The 19,539-nt window shown below is 34.2% G+C and overlaps 1 protein-coding gene across 2 annotated transcripts; it reads left to right on the top strand.

Moving 5' to 3' along the window:
- Nucleotides 1–522: 522 nt before the first annotated feature.
- On the top strand, nt 523–18,111 carry Smp_014410.1 (hypothetical protein; the record flags this gene model as incomplete). 2 transcript variants are annotated; one of them, XM_018790793.1, is made up of 6 exons in its annotated part: nt 523–592; nt 5,458–5,522; nt 12,087–12,219; nt 14,964–15,130; nt 17,010–17,056; nt 17,854–17,937. In XM_018790793.1, 6 exons carry the CDS (start codon nt 523–525, stop codon nt 17,885–17,887), a joined length of 516 nt encoding a protein of 171 aa, XP_018646029.1. In that variant the 3' UTR covers nt 17,888–17,937. The 2 variants fall into 2 exon arrangements, with proteins under 2 accessions (XP_018646029.1, XP_018646028.1); XM_018790792.1 differs by lacking the exon at nt 17,010–17,056 and having other exon boundaries at nt 17,854–18,111.
- Nucleotides 18,112–19,539: the final 1,428 nt, after the last annotated feature.

Raw genomic sequence — 19,539 nt, 5'->3', positions numbered from 1 at the left:
TATTTTAATATTTAATGTCAGCAAAATTATTTACAATTTTCAAGCTAAATCTCTCTCAATTCATTTTTGTATTGTTTGTTTGAATCTTCTTACTGATGTTTAGGACTGCAGCTGATCAATCTCTTATTGGCATATGTGCATCCTATGCAGATCGCTTAGAGATTTCCTTAAGTCACAAGCATTATAGACAAAGATGGATGATGACTAGCAGTGGAATCCAGGACGCGTGTTTTATCTTATTTTGGACTTGTCAGCTGGATGTACCTGCATATGAGGAGTCCCAAATAGGATGAAACATGCATCCTGGATTCCACTGCTAGCCACCATCCATTTTCACTCATCAATTACTCATATTTTTAACTATATATCAATGCGTAAACTAAAATTTAACTTATTAAAACAATGAACAATTTACCTTTAAAAGTTTTGTTGCACTGAAAATTGATTTGTTCTGCTAAAATCAAAGTTATACTGTTAAAGTTAATAGTCCAAAGTGAAGTTAATAAGTTGATAGCCAACAGAATGAAATCACCAAATGATTTTACCGAAGGCAAAAACGATCAACTGAAAATAATATCGAGTAGACGTAAAAGTAAATAGTAAATCTGGTTGCCTGAAAGTCACAACATTAAGTCAATTAGTAATCCATCATTCATTGTTAATTTCAAACTTTTACTTGCTTTTCTATTTTGAAAAATCACACACAAAAATTACTAAATATAGAGATATTAAAACGTGATTTTCATTTTGCACAATTTCCCACCTTCTCTACGAAGTTATATGTAATCCAGAAACCTTCTCTCAAGTAAACACATTCCTGTTCTAATTTATTTGGAAAAAAAACATTATAATGTGTTAAACTTTTAACGTCATCGGAATTTGTTTTCATATCGATATTACTAAAATCAGGGCAACTAATTATGCCGAATAATTGATATAATCAGCGAAGATTCAGTTGAGAAATGTAAATCTTGAAATAATGTGATATTTCAATGCATCAGCCAAAGTGTAGTGAGTGAGAACACAGGTGAGGACAGTCAAATGTGTTTAAGCATAAATTATAGATTATCTCACTAAAATCTGATAACCATACAGTAAACAATTAATTTGCAAAATAACAATCAATTGTCTCAATCTTGACTGTTCCTTCTGCAAATATCAGTCCATCTTTTCTGATTTCATTGTTCATGGATTTCCATACCGATTGCGCTTCGTTCCTGTCCTTTCCTTATCGATCTTCTGCCAAAATACATTCTATGTCTGACCGTCACTATATACTACTTATATGGATTTAAGTAACCCACACCACAAAAGTAATGTAAACTCGTTTGATTGGTTTTTCAGCAACGGCTTTTTTTCAGTTACATATGCATCGTGACGGTAATAAGTTCTCAGAGCAAAATATTCAGTTTTGAACTATTTCCCGATTTACGTCCGTTCATTGAACTTCCATAGTGATTCTAGTGGTGATTAGCTAGGATTCATTTTCACTTACAAACTTTTTCCATCAATCTTGCACTGATAACAACTTTTTCTCATCGCGTAACGCATTTGTTGTGTGAATTTTACTGTGTTTAGTCCTTTTTTTTTACAAACAACAGATCAAGAAGAAAACATGCCAAGAACCATTAAAATTTATAGTTGAAATCATGAGTCGATTGAAGCTAGACCACCATCGAAAACCTGGAAGCACTGGACGGCCGTTTCGTCCTATTATGAGACTCTTCAGAAGTGCGCATTCACGATCCCTCACTCGCGAGATTCGAACCCAGGACCTACTAGTCTCGCGCCGGAGCACTTGACCGATAGACCAATGGTGTTAATGTCTAACTTCAACCAATCCACGATGTTTGAGCAACCATTCACCAATTGTCTTCAGTGAGTTGATATCTCTACAACAGACTTGGTTTAACTCCACTGGTAACTGCTTCCCACTAGACCTATAATTTAAATTGAATTTTTGTATTGAATAGTTGTAAGCCGTTTGTTAAGGCGCGTTATTCAAATTATCTACTCTTTAAAAAAATTCATGACTATGTAGAGTTGAGGTATGGGATAGTTTTGAGTTCTAAAATCCCACTATCATTTGGTGTTTATTATTGAACAATTAAGAGAACATAATAGTATGACCAAAAATTTACTTGAAAGTTTATTTAAACTCAGAAATTACTTTGCAATGATAGAAGTGCCTGGAAAAAAGATGTCAAAATGGGTATTCATAAATGTAATTAATTAATGAAAGTTAAAAAGAACATGCTGAAAGAACGACTCGCTTTAGTTACATTAATCAATGGAAAATTACTTTGTTCAGTTCATCTGTTGGTCCGTTTATTTAGATATTTGTAGACAGGGCCAGTTGTATGGAGTTTATAGAATGATTAAAAAAATTCCAAATTACTCAACTTGTGTTGATAAATAAATTAATATAGTCATTTGGATATACGCTTATGGAACAAATGTACAGATTGATCTATGATCTATGTTTTGTTTGTACAGATTCTTCTATTAACTGACAATACTGCTCTTCGGTTACTAAAAGTCTACAGTGTAATAAGTACTTATTGAATAATAGACCATTGTTTCATCCACATTTACTTACCGAAATAAGTCATCTATTCAATATTAAAGCACAGACAACCTATGTGAATATCACCAATCAAATCAACAGGACACATACAATCGTACCAGCACAAACATGCAACTACACACGTCAATGAGGTAAAATAAGTCAATTGAAATTTAATTTAAATCAAATGAGTGAAAATGTATTGATGGTTAATACTTGAGTATTATTCTGCTCACTCTAATTTTAGTCATTTCAACACAACTAAATCATTCATCTTCATGTGTACATACGTCACTCACGAAATTTTCTGATAAACAACTCATACGTAGTCAAAATGCTAGTAAATGTTATATAGAATCAGTCATCAGTATTCTGCATGTTGAATATATTTGTTTCAGTATAAGGTTATGGAGCTTATTGAATTTAGATTGATATCATGAATAAATCAATGTTGGGCCACCACTGAAAACCTGGAAGCACTGTACGACCATTTCGTCCCAGAATGAAACTCCTTATCGATGCTCATCCACGATCCCGCACTCGAGTCTCGAATCCAGGACTTATGGTGTTACTTATAGCTTGCAATATTATATTTTTGTATTGCATATCATCTGAAAAATTTTTAATATGAGACCATGAAATCTTATCATTTCCATTTCGGCATCAATTGCATAGATATAGATTAATCTGTTAACTGTGTGAAAACAAATAAACAGCAGACAATTAGATATTTTTCTATTTTCATAAGACTCTACTTTGTGGCAAGCTATAGAAGTCAACATCTGTTGTTTCCATGGCCTATAAGTATTATAGTGGCAATTCTTGAAGGCATTAAAAAAATAAACAATTACGTTAATTTATTCACTAGAACTCTATTTTTTACAGTCGAAACACCTGTTAAAATCATTTCCATGGCAAGTTACAGGACAAAATTGGTGGAATGACAGTATTGTCAAAGAGATAACTTCTTAATGAATAACACTTTATTGTTCTTGAAGTCTCGTAATAAGTCAAAGTTGAATTGCATCAATTTTAGTAACCAAATTTGTCATCATTTCCGGATATAAAACACGACTTCACTGTTGATCTAATACTCAGAATAATGAAGAAATTGAGGAATGACATAAAGTCTCAGATAAAGATGATTGTGTACTTTTAATGTCGGCTACCACAGTAAACCCATATAAACGTCTTCATTCTGTGAAGCATCTGCTTGATAACTGACGCGGAGTCGTTCATGAATGATTTCCGGTTTTAGTCAGATGCATAGCATTCAGTTAAACGAATTTCATATTTAATGAGACCCGAAGATGCATAATTTACCAAGAATATATGTTCTTTAGTGCGCAAACTTGCAATAAGGACAAACCTAACATCAGGCTCACAACTGGAAACCTGTCATAGCTATTACTGTCTATACATGCGCACCATTGTAGTCAAAGTTTGGTATTTTTCCATATAATTAAGCAGCACAATCTCTATTTAAAGAATCACAATACAATTTACAATGATTTGTGTTGGGGATAAAACTCAGTTCGTAAATTTCAATCATTTTAACTTGATACGTAATCAAAAAAGCATTTCAAAACAATATATACATACTTTCAGCGTTCATTACTGTTCTCTCTACTTCACTTAAGAATGTAATGAGCGAAAGTCATCTGCATTCGCAGGATTCCTGCTTCGTAAGGCCACGTTTGAATCATACCGAACTAATGAACTCTCAGTTGAGCGATCACTATCAAGTGATAGCGTCCAGGTCTACTGAAGCCATACTTGAACTAGTTGATGAAATAGTACTACCATTAGCCTTAGGTAGGAAACACCAAAACAACGTATAAATCTAATTTAGCTACAGAATACAAATCAATAAACGATAACTGAAGGCATCTAACAACAAGAATGTTTTAGAAATTATCCAGGGGTTACAAATGCATGTACACTGGAAAACTTAGACAGTATACGGTTAAGCGCACCACTTTGAGCTTGCCGTCACTTTGGCCCTTCAAGGTCATGCAAATTAAAGTGAGGTAATTTTAAACAGGAGGTGATTTTTGACTTATGCCCAAATTTATACATCACTTGTAATCTACTACCAATTACTGCTTTCTGATTAATGTGATAGTGAATTGTTTTCATTTTTATTTTTTATTTGTTTGTTAGTTTAAACACTAACTGTATATCCAATGCATTTCTAATATTTTATTCTATCATTGGTGTCAGCCATAATTATTGAAATGATTTGGAAGATCCACCCACCATCATAATCAAATAAATGTATTAGTATACGCGTTCTGATTGGTTAGAATGATTGTGATGTGGTGAGAAAAGATTTGATTGATCAGAAATTATAAGTAATAAATTTGATGGGGTGGGGGAACAATGCTGAAATATGATCTAGAGAAAATACATACAAACTAATTTCCGACAGATTTTTATCAGATGAAACTATTAATCACAAGGATGTAGTGATCTGTTCTTTCTTGTTGAAAAATTTAATGGATTGAAAAGAAATGAACATGTTTTAATCTAACTTTTTAAGGGTTTTTCTATGTATTACTATCAGTCTTAAGCTCTGTTTCTATGATTATATAGATATATGTAAAAGAAAATATCCTAGAGTTACACGTCATATTAGACCACAGGATATTGTTGACTTTGAACACGATAGAATAGTTTAATCAATAAACAGAATTAAATGAATCTTAATAATACTGACTAATCACAAAAAATGTATTAGCAAATCAAGTTTCTTGATATAATTTCTTGTTTCAATAGTAGTTTCTCACTTTAAAGTAGACTCCACATACTAAAAACGTTGAGACATCAGGGTTATATTTTCAAGTTTTTTTTAATCTTTAACTCATTAAGTTAGTTATGTTATTGGTCAGAGAAACAAATGAAACAAGAAATAGACAGCTTGAACATTGACTTCTTGAAAGAACTACACGAAAATGTAAGATTTTGTCCAGTGAATGAAATAGTCACTCATTATAACTTTTAACTCCTTACTTCAGCCAAATTAATTCATCATGTTATAATGTTAGTTATACAGTCACTTAGGTTAGTAATACGACCACTGATTTCTGGTGAAAACTAGTAGTCATGTCTATACGTTTGTGGGAGAAAATAATCCCACCAATGACTATGTAATTCAGAGTAGATAGACTTATCAGTCTTTCGCCATTCTCTTTTGTCTCTCTCAGTTCATGTCAACCCATGAAACCCGCATACTCGCTGTTACCCCTGGCGTTCGGGACCACACTAAGATGGTCAAGCGTTTTCTTAAAGAGTTCTGTACGATGAATTGCACCCCTCATAAAACCAATCTTTATCATATTTCCTGTTTAAAAAATGTTATATTCAACATTCCAATTCAATAATATCAGAACACGAATATATGTACGAAGAATATTTTTTTCGGTAAATTCTCTTCAGGTTCTACAATTACACATCAAAATCAATAGTCTAAAAAGTGCCCAAGTTCAAGACAGAATACACCGTTTAAAGTTATGGCATATGAATTTTTGATTGTTAAATAAAGTAAAATTGTAACAGTTGAATTCATAAGTCGATTTAAGCTAGACCACCCTTGAAAACCTGAAAGTACTGGACGGCCGTTTTGTCCTAGTATTTCACTCTTCATCAATGAGCACGCACGATCGCACACGTGGTTCTAGCTTGGATTGACTAATGAATTCAACTGTTACAATACTACAATCACCACGACCCCCATTCTGATAAAATAAACTAGTTAATTTTGAGATAATTAATGTGTAATATTAACTTTAATCAGCCTATAGGTCAAATGAAATTATAAGATTGATGATCAGAATGATTATAGGTAAGAGGATGAAAAGACCAATAATCTAATTACAAATCCAAATAAAAGTTTGGTGGAATACTTCATAGTATATGAAGTTATATGAATTCAAGATATTTTATTATAGTGGGGACATTGCTAACTAAATTAATCATGTGTTCGAAAGGTTATTGATAATGTTAAACCAATAACATTGTAAAAAATATATGAATAAAAATAACAAAGACAATAATGTTTCATTAAAATTGAGTCAATTTACGTTTGAAAACCATTTAAAACTTGGAAACACTGGAAACTCGTTTTATTTTAATGTGGGACTCCTCATCAATGTTCATCCATAGTCCAGCACGCGAGTAACGAACCAAGGACCTTTACAATTGATTGATCACTGAGTTGTGATGAATTTCATGTGTGCCAGATCCTTCTTAATGTAGATCGAATCCTACTGACCAAGTTACAATGTGGCCAGTAGTCTAGGTGAATCGATGGTGCTTGCACTATGTTGCGACAAGATGAACTCAGGACCTTAGGTCTCGCACATAAACGCTTAACGTCTAGACTTCTGGGATGGCATCCAATGGTGTTAGTGTCTAACTTCGACCAATTCACGAAATAGTGCGATTATTTTCCATTGTCTTCGTTGGGTAACTGCTTCATACTCAACACAGACCAGTTCCATAGAAAGATGGCCATGTAGTATCACGGATTGATTGAAGTTAGACATGTACAACTTCGGATACCGTCCCTGTTATCTAAAGGTTGGGGATTTGGGTGCGAGATCAAATGTCCTGGATTTGATTCCTGTTTACAGGGTCGTGGGTGCTTACTGTTGAGGAGTCCCATACCAGAACAAAACAGCTATCCAGTGTTTCCAAGTTTTAAATGGTTATCTAACTTATATTGATTCTAGATTCCAATGAAACTCAACAATGTCCACAACCCCATAATGAACAATGATATTTGACTAAGAAAGGTTGTATGCACATTAGTCAAATTAGGTCATTCTATAATTAAGGATGACAATGATTTACTGACCCTAAGGTTGAGAAAATTAAGAGAAGGGGTTAAATATATTTCTTTTGCACACATGGTCCCATCCTTTTAATATGAATGGCTACTGCTTCTGTCGTTTGGATCATCATGAGTCAGACCGACTGTAACAGAAAATTACTGACCTGATAAGTGATTGGGGATAGCTGACATACTCTGGCTCTATATCCAGTTCTCATTAAATGGACTAATATTGAAGAGTACACTGTCTTGACTACACCTTTGCTAAGCCACTCTGTAAGGCGTTCGTGAGCACGAAAATGTAAATTGCTAAAACTTCGACTAGTATAGCTTGCTTCATAAGAGCATTCAAACTGACTAATACAGAACGAGGTTGTTGTTATAGATAATTCATCTTTTAGTTTACTGTGTCATCATCAGGTGTGTGGAAAACACCATTCGTAGTTTTCTAATATTGTATTTTTTCGGATTATTCTATGCAATCTCTGAATTTGCATTCTACTGACGCCAACACCTCAGACTTGTAGACGCATGAACATTACTAGAACAATAATATACTCAAATATGTAAGGGAGTAAAACCAATTTCGGATTTTATATTATTTCTTAAAGAAATTACTAAGGACAAAATCATGATTCTTACTTCATTTTACTTAACAACCTCATGGTTGTAGTAATAAAATCAACTGATCAAATGAAACAAGACAACGATAATTGACTTTAAATAGGAATTAATCTTTTCACATTGTTGAGTCGGCTTCCGGGGAACTTCAACGGAGCCTCCAGAGGCCCAAAAAGGAGCCGAAGAGCCCTAGCCAATCAGAGTATGATGGAACATTCTGGAATTCCAACGTGGCGTGCTACTATTGGTCAGTAACACAATATGTCGTTAATGGATTGGCTGAAATATGATGTTGATTTAACAGACGTTAACATCTATAAATACGCATGATTTTCTGTACAAAAATGAACCCTGGAGTAAAGTGTTTCTCTCATACTTGCGTCTTCTCTCTGGTGTTCAAGTCGCTGAGTAGTTCTAGCCTGTGGGTTACCAGAATAGTTTAGGAAACGAATATAGCGTTCAATCGACGAGACGTATCACACATAAGCTCTCATTGTTTTGTTTGTTCTTATCATTAAATCAGTATTCGGCCATAACGATGGATTACTAAAGTTAATCCTAACAAGTAATTGATTTAAGTATTAACAATTTAAACTTTAACATCCTTCATTCCCCGTAAATACAACTAAACATTAACTGATATTCAGTCTAATATATAATCAAATATCTGTAAAATATTCAACTCATATATTCTACCGATAAGAGATATAATCACTAACCGAATACATGTGTTTATTATAATCTGTTTATTTTTGTTTTATTCTGAAATAACAATACAGATTATTCACAATCGATTGACTAAATAAACAAATATGAATATCATAATTAATTTAATTACTTCATTAAATCATTTACTGATAGTATATTCATAGTTGAAAGCGTGAGTCAATTGAAGCTATTGGTTAAGTGCTCTGGTGCGAGACTGGTAGGTCCTGGGTTCGAATCTCGCGAAGCGAGGTCGTGGATGCGCACTGTTGGTGAGTCTCACAATAGGACGAAACGGCCATCCAGTGCTTCCCTGGTGGTCTAGCTTCGATTGACTCACTCTTTCAACTACGAACATACTAAATCTCTTGAAAACCCCTTCTGATAATGATAGTATATTGTTAATAAAGTAAATTGACAAATAGAATATTTTGTCATTTATGAATGATATAATAAAAATAATAAAATAACCTAGAATTCTGTAGGCCAAAGGAATAGAGGCAGATCAATGAACATATTACGTTGGGAATTGGATATAGGCATCAAAGAATGAAATAACAATTGTAAACAACTGGAAAGGAGAACCTAGGAGAGTGTTGTCTTGAGAATTCTTGTGGCGGCCTATGTTCCAACATGAGGGTCAATAAGACGATTTCATTAGAATTATAGCGAGTCGATGAAAAAGGTTAAACCCTAAAAAACTATCCTACAAACATTAAGCATGAATTCGTTAATGTATACATATTGGATATTTGGTTTTGTCTATCGTTATGTCTTCCTAACTGTAAGCTGTCATTCAACTCATTAAATGTTGATAATTCGTTCACCTCTTTAAAATTACTGGTAATGAATTATACTTTTGTTAATAATTTCTGGATCACAAGTTAATTATTTTTGTACGGACATAGATGTTTTATTTACGATGAGCAGTGGTCTTTTGTTTGATGTACATAAGCATGTAAGTTTTTGATTTTTAATAATACAAAGTATATCGACTATCTTATCTCGTGTACCGATTGAAGAGGTTGAGACAGAATAAATCTTTGTGGGAACATCTTCTTTAAAGCTTGATGTAGCCACGTTTTTAAAACTGGTTTTATTAGTGTAGGTGAAGCATAAGATAGACTATATTCAGTATGATTTAATTTTACCCTTAATTATCACCAACTGAAGATATAATTCAACTACGCATTCCTGAGTAACTGATATTGTGTTTGAAAATTAAGGACTATAGAAAGGTATAGATTTTAAACTTGCCTTAGCATTTCTAAGGGTTTACGTTATTGGAAAGTAGTTTTTTGTAATAAATGTAAATCATTTGAAGAACTATGAAATAGCTGACTCAAACTGAAATTTTTACCTCATTTTAAGCGATACACTCTAGTTGCATGTTTCATCGAACCTGACAAATGTTCCACTGAGACCCAATAACTAGAGAATAACTCAGAGTTATTCTGAGTAGCTAGTTAGTAGAATAATGGATGAGAATATTTCAATTTAACTTATAGGCTGGCAAATAATTACTGTTATTATCGGTCCATCTTTGGGCATCCGACTGTTAATAATAATGAGTGACTACTGAATTTATAATAAGTAGTTTGGTAAGTAATTATTATTATTTTAGACATTGAAATAAGATACATCTTAGGAAAATATGAAGAATATATACAGATGAATACACATCTCAAGAGCGTATAATAATATGGTACAAATAGTACGAAGCTAAAGAGAAAACTATTGTTTCACTTCCCATAATTTAAAGTAAATTCAAAACTAGTCTGTATACATCTCCAGTTTTGATTGTGGTTGTGTCACTCCTGATTGACTAAACATCTAACCATTTCATTGTTTACTCTGCTTTGTGATTGACTATTCTTTCTTCTCATATTATTTTCACGGTTATTCACTTTAATTCTATTCATATCGTTTTTGTCTCGTTGAATCTACCTTTATCGTATCGAGTTGATAAGTAACAATTTAATTAGGTACACTATCGTTCTAGATTTCGATACTTGATCTGAATTATTTGTGCTGATGGCTTTCACAATGTTCATATATTCATGGTGTATACCAACTGACAAATCGCATATTTGAAAGTGCATTTCTCACTAATTTTAAATGACTTGAGGCTACAGCTAGTTTTGGTATACAATCTATACGATAATATTAAAATAAGTAACAGGGAAACGGTTATTCGAACCATTTGCTTCTGGATATTAGCATAATTGGTCATATTTTCGTATGGGCGTGACTTGATGAGACGTAATTCTCAGTTGTATTCATGTTGAAGCTCATTTCAGTTGATTTAGGGCTTTAAATATATTTTCAGACATCTCATAAACACCAACCATCTCACTATGACCAAATTTTCATGATAATTCTGAAAAACACTTTTTACTTGTGTACATGCAGATAGTTGATTGATTTTCTCTTTGAACAACTATTATATCATAGACATTAATCAAGACATAATAAATATACATTTTTATTATATCCCGATGAGTCGAAAAATTATATTTCTGGTGTATTATTTATTTACTCTTACATTAAGTCAAGAAAAGTCAGAAATACAATTTTCTTACTCATTGGGATATATTACCCCTAAATGCCCTGGTACGGCCGAGAGTGGAGAGAGTCAGCTCTTCCTCTCGAAACGCTCTCTCATGGCCACATGCAAACAACCACTGTCATGGAAGTCCTTGTGTCAGGGTTGTTGTTTACGAAATTGAGAGGATTGAAAGCGAATGCCCGGCTATTTAACAGGGTTGAAGGGTACGGAGGATCCACCTAGAGGAGTTGGAAAACCCTGATTCCAAACCAATGGTGAACATGGACTCTAGGATCCCAAGGAAACAAATAGTGTATGAACCTATTGTTGGTCACCGTCAACCATGGGACTGGATTTCCTTACGTTGCTCCACTGCTTTGTGGATTAGACCTTTAGGTCAAAGACTCGGAGCGTAACACCCTCAGAAAACCACCTGATCCAGTTCGGGCGCCTGGACAGTATCCCATCTCTCATACAAATCAAATGATTTACGTGGCGCATATCTATTTGGTGCCCTCTTGTACCAATGTTTATTTGCTTGAATAAACAATATTGGCATACAATGAAAAATATATTTATTGATAACTTTCTACCCAATACTCCATTCATTTGAAACAATCAAGTTCAATCTTGGCATTGATACTCATCAAGACAGATTTCTATAAAGGAATTTACGGATTGATCGCGTTTATCGCATAGTTGCATACAGGTTTTGGTACGTGATGTACATATTATCTATGACTTTCTTTCAACATTTTATGACATATATCTGTATTCTCATCAGTAATATTTATATCTGTCTATTTTCTCAGTTTTGGATTGACAAAGAACACATGGTTCAACATGTTAAGATTTTAGATGCTATGGCAAACGCTGTAGAAAATGCTGCTATCGTATTAATACTTTTTTCGAAATCATACCAAGATAGTAAAAATACTAGAGACGGTATGTACATGACTAATTTCTGTATTCTACAAAACTAATTGTTGTTTATACATTACCTGTACAAATGTGTCTGTTTCGGCCACTCAGACAGTCATAAGTAACATGGAACTTGGGACATATGAGCAGATCTGTTGATGTCACCTTATCACTCACCCTTTTAGTCGAACTGAGACTTATAATTGTTTTTCGATAGGTATTTACGACATACACCTTGTATTCAGATTGAATAATCTTCGAATCCATTATCTGTATACAATAATGTAAATTCCGAAATTCCTCTCCAAAAGTTTCTTCATTGTTTGCAACTGTCGTACAATTAAATTTTGCTTACTCATTTTTTGTTGTATAAAGAGTTTCTCTAGGTCATTTTTTCTCCATCTACGGATTCTTAAGTTTGGCAAGGAAGAAGAAGAAACCGTCATTCTTCTGTCAGCTAGCTTTATGCCTGAACCTTTCTCTTGTTTTTCGATATTCATCGCTATATGGACTACTCAGATGAATGAATGTCTTGATATTATTTTGCTTGAGCACGGATTATATTCTTTTCACTGGTTAGCTTGGGTATTTTGGGTAGAAGTTTCACTGTTTGAGACGCATTAGTTAAAAGTATTTCCTTTTCAATGCTGTTATTCCCATTGAGATTTGAACATAATGCTTATCAGTTTAAACTTCAGATTATTGTCAAATAAATAAATAAGAATAAAATATATAGTATTCAAACATTATATTCATGAGGAATCAACTAATTTCTAACACATTGTGTCTTGTCGCCAAAATTCATTAGTGATTCATTTGTAATATCCAACAGCATCTTTCCTGAAAGCTTACGCTATCCCTCATGCTTAAGATCAACAAAGTTTAAGTTAATATCTTGACACCATTATTTAAACTAATGTTGCATGATGGTCCTATGCTACCTTCGATTTAGTCACCAACCCACATCTACCTAGATGGACATCAACCTAGTACGTAGAACAAACATATTCCAACCATCATAAGTCACATTGACACCCAAATAGAAATGCTATATAATGTGTTCTAATTCACTAGACCAAGCGTTTTATTTCACCTCCATTTAATTATAGTAGTAATCGGTAGGCATCGAGAGTTCATACTTGACTGAATCGATTCAAGTGTAATTAATTATTCTTCTGTCTTCTTCTCTTCATACTTCACACGCTGCTAAAGGTGTAAGATTACCAAACAAATTTTCCAGATCAGTGGGGACTCTCCATCTGTAAGTATTGATGCTTACATCAAAACCGCATATTGAATGCATAAATCCAAAATCGTTCTATCTATCTACCTATCAGTTTTTACTACTTCCCTGGAACGAGAACAGTGTAATGTTGTTAGTGTTCCTAACATCTACCAGGTTATTCTCAACCACTTGATGTAAAATGCACATACATAGGTTGTTCTATGTGCATGTTCCTATTTCTAGTTTAAAAGTTCTTATTTACTCGTAAGAGTTTTACGATAACTGTACATCCTGTACTCGATTTATTTTTATCTGTTGTAGACTAATGTAATGAGTAAATGTGTTTATCACTAGTTATTTTATGCAAATAATTGACAGCAATATTGTCCATGATGTGATTACGTTCTTGTGCAAATCGATCATCGTCATTAGCTACATGTTTATGGATCCCGATGTATATCGATATTCCATAGTGATGCAAGCCTAGGTGTCATGTAGATTGTCAGTGTTGTTTTATTGGATAGAACTTCTCTTACAGTGAATACTGTCTGTATGTACGTGGTTCTATTGCTGATGCTCTCGTATGTAACCTACATTTTGAAAGATTCGCAAACTTAGAGGATTGAATGCGAATCCTTCAGTTCTGTATATTTTCCATTGTACCAACAATGCGCAAATATATAATTCAAAACTAAAGTCAATCGTGATTTCCACGTTTCTAATATTGCCATACTTTTTCGCTTCTAACTTTTTTGGAAGTGATTAGATCCAATATATGTTTCAAGACAACAGCCCGAACAAATGTCTATACAGTTTTATTCAAGAATTTCATAGGATATTTATAGAATATACAAGGTTATTTAACTAAGAAATTGCCTTATCCTTTTGTAAACTTTACCAGCGTTGATTGCTTGAAAGAGAAACGGTTGAAATGCACGGATCATTAAACATATAGAGACAGTTCGTTGGAAGTCGGTTCTCCTAACTCTCCCAATTTGACAGGAAACACAGGATCTATTATACTAGTTTACTTGAAACTAGTGGACACTTTCGAACTGTTTGCTTTGATAATGGATATACAGTTCTGTCCTTTTTGTGTGCCAGGTCAATATCCACTATGGTTTACAAGAAAATTTCGAATGACATTCCAGAACAGTCCCTGAAGCCGTAGATTTGCATCTTATTTGGTGCTGCTACAGTATCGTGGGTGGTGTCTGTTAGCCTCTGTGTCAACAATCTACGAAATATCGAACTACAAGCAGCTGATAAAGTGATTTGAATTAACCAATAGTGGTTGTTGATCGCTACATGAAACTGACGTTGTTACAAATTGACTTCATCACTCCGAGTCGTAGACTATGAAGTAGAATTCCCTTCTTCGTATCTGAAAACTGTTTATAATCTGTTAGAAGCGTGAAGATACTAATGAAAAGCATTTATGATCACTTATTGAATGATATTTTTACCAGATGTGAGTGAATAGTCGCAGCACATCGTAAACTATCAGTGTTGTTTTAATATTATATCACATTTCATTTTAAAGAAGCTGAATACACTCGAAAACTAAATAAACCAGCTATTTTTCTTCGTGTTGAGTCGAAGTTTGTTCCAAGTGGTTGGCTGGGTTTCATAATGGGCGAGAGTCGTTATATTGACTTTTCCGGGAAATATCCGTTTGAGGAAAAATTTGAAGAATTATGCACTACAATTGTGAGTTTGAAAGATTTGAAATGGTATAACTGCATTTTTAGTGTCTCTTGTGTTTTATCTCCACTTCTGTCTAATCTGGTGATTTTCCAAACAATACTAAGAGTGGGGTTAGGAACTATCATGTTACCTATGACCCACCCGCTAAGGCAAGGGAAGCCACTTGATGATCATTTATCTCAAAATTTTAAGTCGAAAATCTTTCCACTCAGTACCGTATTCCTGAACACTTCCAGCCTGTTCATTAAGTATTACCTGTAAATCAAGACATTGTTTAGCCGATGAAATATTCGTGTCGATAAGAGATTTAGAACATTCAGTGCCAACTATTAGAGCTAATCAAATGACATCTGTGATTCTCATGAACTGTATGTTGGTTTACCGTGCACGTCTTCAAAAACAGATTTCACTGGTCAAAACTCCTGAATCTCATGAAATAGACGTATGAATTGTTTGTGAAGAAAAACATAAACGTCATCTTGTAGTTATTTACTCGACCTCATTCGCTCAATGTGATCAACCTGGACTACTCACTTTTGTGGTATATTGTGTTCATTGACCTCTTATCATGTATGAACTTAGTATAATCTCTGGTGAAGTAAAGCACGCTTTTCAATTCGATTTTATTCACTAGTCACTTATGAACTGACTGGCTAGGTTACACAGCAAAATTAGACAGGCGAAATGTGCGTTGTTGAAAGTGTTTAGGCTCTGACCATTTCTCGCCGATTGAAGATTGGATAATAGCTATCTGAGCTCCTACATATAGTCAAATGTTCATAAATGGTGCCGGTAGTGGAGAGAACAACATTGAAGTAGATAGACCAAGCTTTGTATAAAAGTACCGAGTTGACGCTTTCTGAATTTTATTAAGTCGAGATTATGAGTCAATTGAAGCTAGACCACCATCGAAAACCTGGAAGCACTGGACGGCCGTTTCGTCCCACTGTTTGACTCCTCAGCAGTGCGCATCCACGATCCCGCACTCACGAGAATTCTGATTTCTCATTTCAGTAGGTAAATGTTGGGAACGTTCCGCTGTAATTATGCTTCGGTAATAGAGATGGCAAACTCCGCCTGTAGCTCTTCTAGAGTTACTGCCGGTCCCAAGCCCGGGTAAAGGAGGAGGGTTGGGCATGGGGTTAGCGACCCTATCCCGTAGAAAAGCTAACTCGCTAAAAAAACGCTAACCAGAAAGAAAAATAGAGATGGCAACAGTTCTACGTTACAGAAGGCAGTCACCCAGTCTAATTGGGTAACCTAAACTTAGGAAGTCATTGATTATTCGGCCTATCATGAAAACATGTGAATCAGTGATTAAATTGACCAACAAATATTTGCATAATGCTCACTAGGACTTCTGAAATAGCTGTTGAAACGTAAGTTCAAAGTTGAAGGCGTATCGACGAACCTTTCTGTTATATCGTGTGAACTCGTAATATATATGAACGTGCAATTAGAGAGGTAGTGGATATAACACTTTCATCTTTAGTCAAGTGGTAACTCGAGCAAGATGTTTGACTCAATGTTCATACTTGACTCTGTTGATCAATAGGATTAGTGGTGGTGTCTGTTAGTGTGAAGAACGTAAACAATTCATACTACACTACTGAACTGTGCATACTTAAACATCGGAACTAGTCTTGATCTATGCTTAGGGTGACACTAATAACTGAAGCCATAAGGAGCATTCACTACATCATTTACGTTGGTACTCATAATAACTCATCCCTATATGTATACTTATTCCAGTTAGAAACATCACTCTCCCATTCGGAAGAAGTTTGGTTCTGTAATTGAGTTTCCAGTTAATTTTGTAATATGTAATTGAATATATTCATGAATTCGTACACACGCATATTGTTTATCTTCGTTACTGTAGCACAATATTAGTCGTGGATCGATCATTGTAAAACCCAAGAAACCAAAGTATGTTGCTTGCATACTGGCTAGTTGATTTTTTTTTGATTGTTTGTTCAGTTTCCTTTTGAATTCTAATTGTAGTTCCATAAATTTTTGTGAGTGAAATTGTTATTCTAGTAAGAATATGAAATATCAGTTCATTCTGTGTTTCAAACCCAAGTTAGCTAATCTCAAAGTTGTATCGTACTCAATTAAACGAACAATTTTGTATTACACGATTTCTCACTAGATATTACCGTTTTGACTAAAGGGAACCAGAATAAGATGCAATATTTTATTTGTAAACAGTGTTAATATGTATTAAATGAGGAGCTACCTATCATAATCTCTGAATGTTTTTCGAGAGGGCTTGCTCACTTGTTCATCAAACTCCATCAATATTTATGAGATCAAGATACACAAGAGTTCAAAACCTCCGGAGTTGGTTGCCATCTGAACCACAAACATAGTCGACTAAGTAAAGCGCCTAAATTATATTTTCGAGTAATGAGCATCTGTATATGGTATATTTAGAGTACTCCGCCATTATGGAGTCTGATTAGGTGTTTCATAATGGAATTCAGTTGCCGTTAAAGTATAGGATGTATTTTGTTGATTGTTTCCCATTCACTTCCAGTGGAAAAAGGTGTTGTGGATATTTCATGTGTTTGGGTATTCACAATTTCTGGATTTTGTCAGAGCAGTAATTTCGACTTCCTATATTTACATTGATTGACGTGGAACAATATCATTTGAATTGATAACTTCTCTATTTTGTAACTACACCTTATCTAAATTAGCCCATTCTGTTTCTTTTCTTCCAGAAAAACACAAGAATATGCATGCGTTTCAATGTGAAGAAATGGAGATTCAAAAAGTACTGAGTCCAACTTAAAAACCTACTTTGATCAGCTGGAAATCCTTCTCCTTTATGTATTTTTTTACTCTAATCCGTTTATTGTTTATAAATGATTTTACTATCAGTGATCAGAAACTTTACTAACGCTTATTTAACTTTAATATTTTTCTATCACATTGAAATATAATATAATGTATTCTATGCGACATTTGATCGTTGTTTTGGAAAGAATAATTGGTATATAATAATTTAAATCAGTAGAACAGGTTTTTTTACTATAACGTAAAAAGTGATGTATGACTGTTGTTCTGACGAGTAAAATAACCATGGCATTTTGTGGCATTAATGGTTATATTCAGTGAGAAGTGTCAAGGTGATATAACTTAAATGACAATGGTGATTAGATAGTGGTTCATAGCGTTAAATGTTTTGTAGTAATTCTGCAACCGAGTTTGTTTAGTTGGTCACAGTCAATAGCGGTGACAACAAAGCAGAGGTCAGAGTTATGGAATGTGTGATTAAGTGTCTTGCACTGTTGATGACACATGTAAAACTATCCTATTGATCACAGGAAATAACGGGAACGACATTATTAGACTGCTTAGATTTAGAGATTTTGGCAATCTATTTCGAAACCCCACATTACCTTAAAATAATGTTTTTCCTCTATATTTTCGAAATATAATTTTAGGCAACTCATGAATATACATCATAAATTCTTTTAGATGTTACCAGCCACTGACATGCTTGGAGTATTTCTGCAAGGTTCTAGGGCATGTAGAACAAAAGGAGTAATCACAATTCCCGGCAAATAGTTTCGGTATCCATGTATTGAGTTTACTTTATTAACACTGTACAGATTTCTAAACAATGCCTTCAAACCGGTCCAGTAATATACGTGTGTGCATAAATTTCAAAGATAAGTTTGATTCAACCAAACTAAAGTTCTGAACCGCAAGAGTTTGTGAAGACATTCAAAACCAAAGTAGCTATGGTCAAAAATTTTGCTCGAGTTACCATCTGATTTACGATGACGGGTTCGTCGATACGCCTTCAACTTTGAACTTACGTTTCAACAGCTATTTCAGAAGTCCTAGTGAGCATTATGCAAATATTTGTTGGTCAATTTAATCACTGATTCACATGTTTTCATGATAGGCCGAATAATCAATGACTTCCTAAGTTTAGGTTACCCAATTAGACTGGGTGACTGCCTTCTGTAACGTAGAACTGTTGCCATCTCTATTGCCAAAGCATAACTACAGCAGAACGTTCCCAACATTTACCTACTGAAATGAGAAATCAGAAAGCGTCAACTCGGTACTTTTATACAAAGCTTGGTCTATCTACTTCAATGTTGTTCTCTCCACTACCGGCACCATTTATGAACATTTGACTATATGTAGGAGCTCAGATAGCTATTATCCAATCTTCAATCGGCGAGAAATGGTCAGAGCCTAAACACTTTCAACAACGCACATTTCGCCTGTCTAATTTTGCTGTGTAACCTAGCCAGTCAGTTCATAAGTGACTAGTGAATAAAATCGAATTGAAAAGCGTGCTTTACTTCACCAGAGATTATACTAAGTTCATACATGATAAGAGGTCAATGAACACAATATACCACAAAAGTGAGTAGTCCAGGTTGATC

The sequence above is a fragment of the Schistosoma mansoni genome, assembly GCF_000237925.1.
Source record: "Schistosoma mansoni, WGS project CABG00000000 data, supercontig 0037, strain Puerto Rico, whole genome shotgun sequence".
NCBI lineage: Eukaryota > Metazoa > Platyhelminthes > Trematoda > Strigeidida > Schistosomatidae > Schistosoma > Schistosoma mansoni.
The sequence above is the reverse complement of the archived record's forward strand: the minus strand, read 5'-3'. Positions and strand labels throughout refer to the sequence as shown.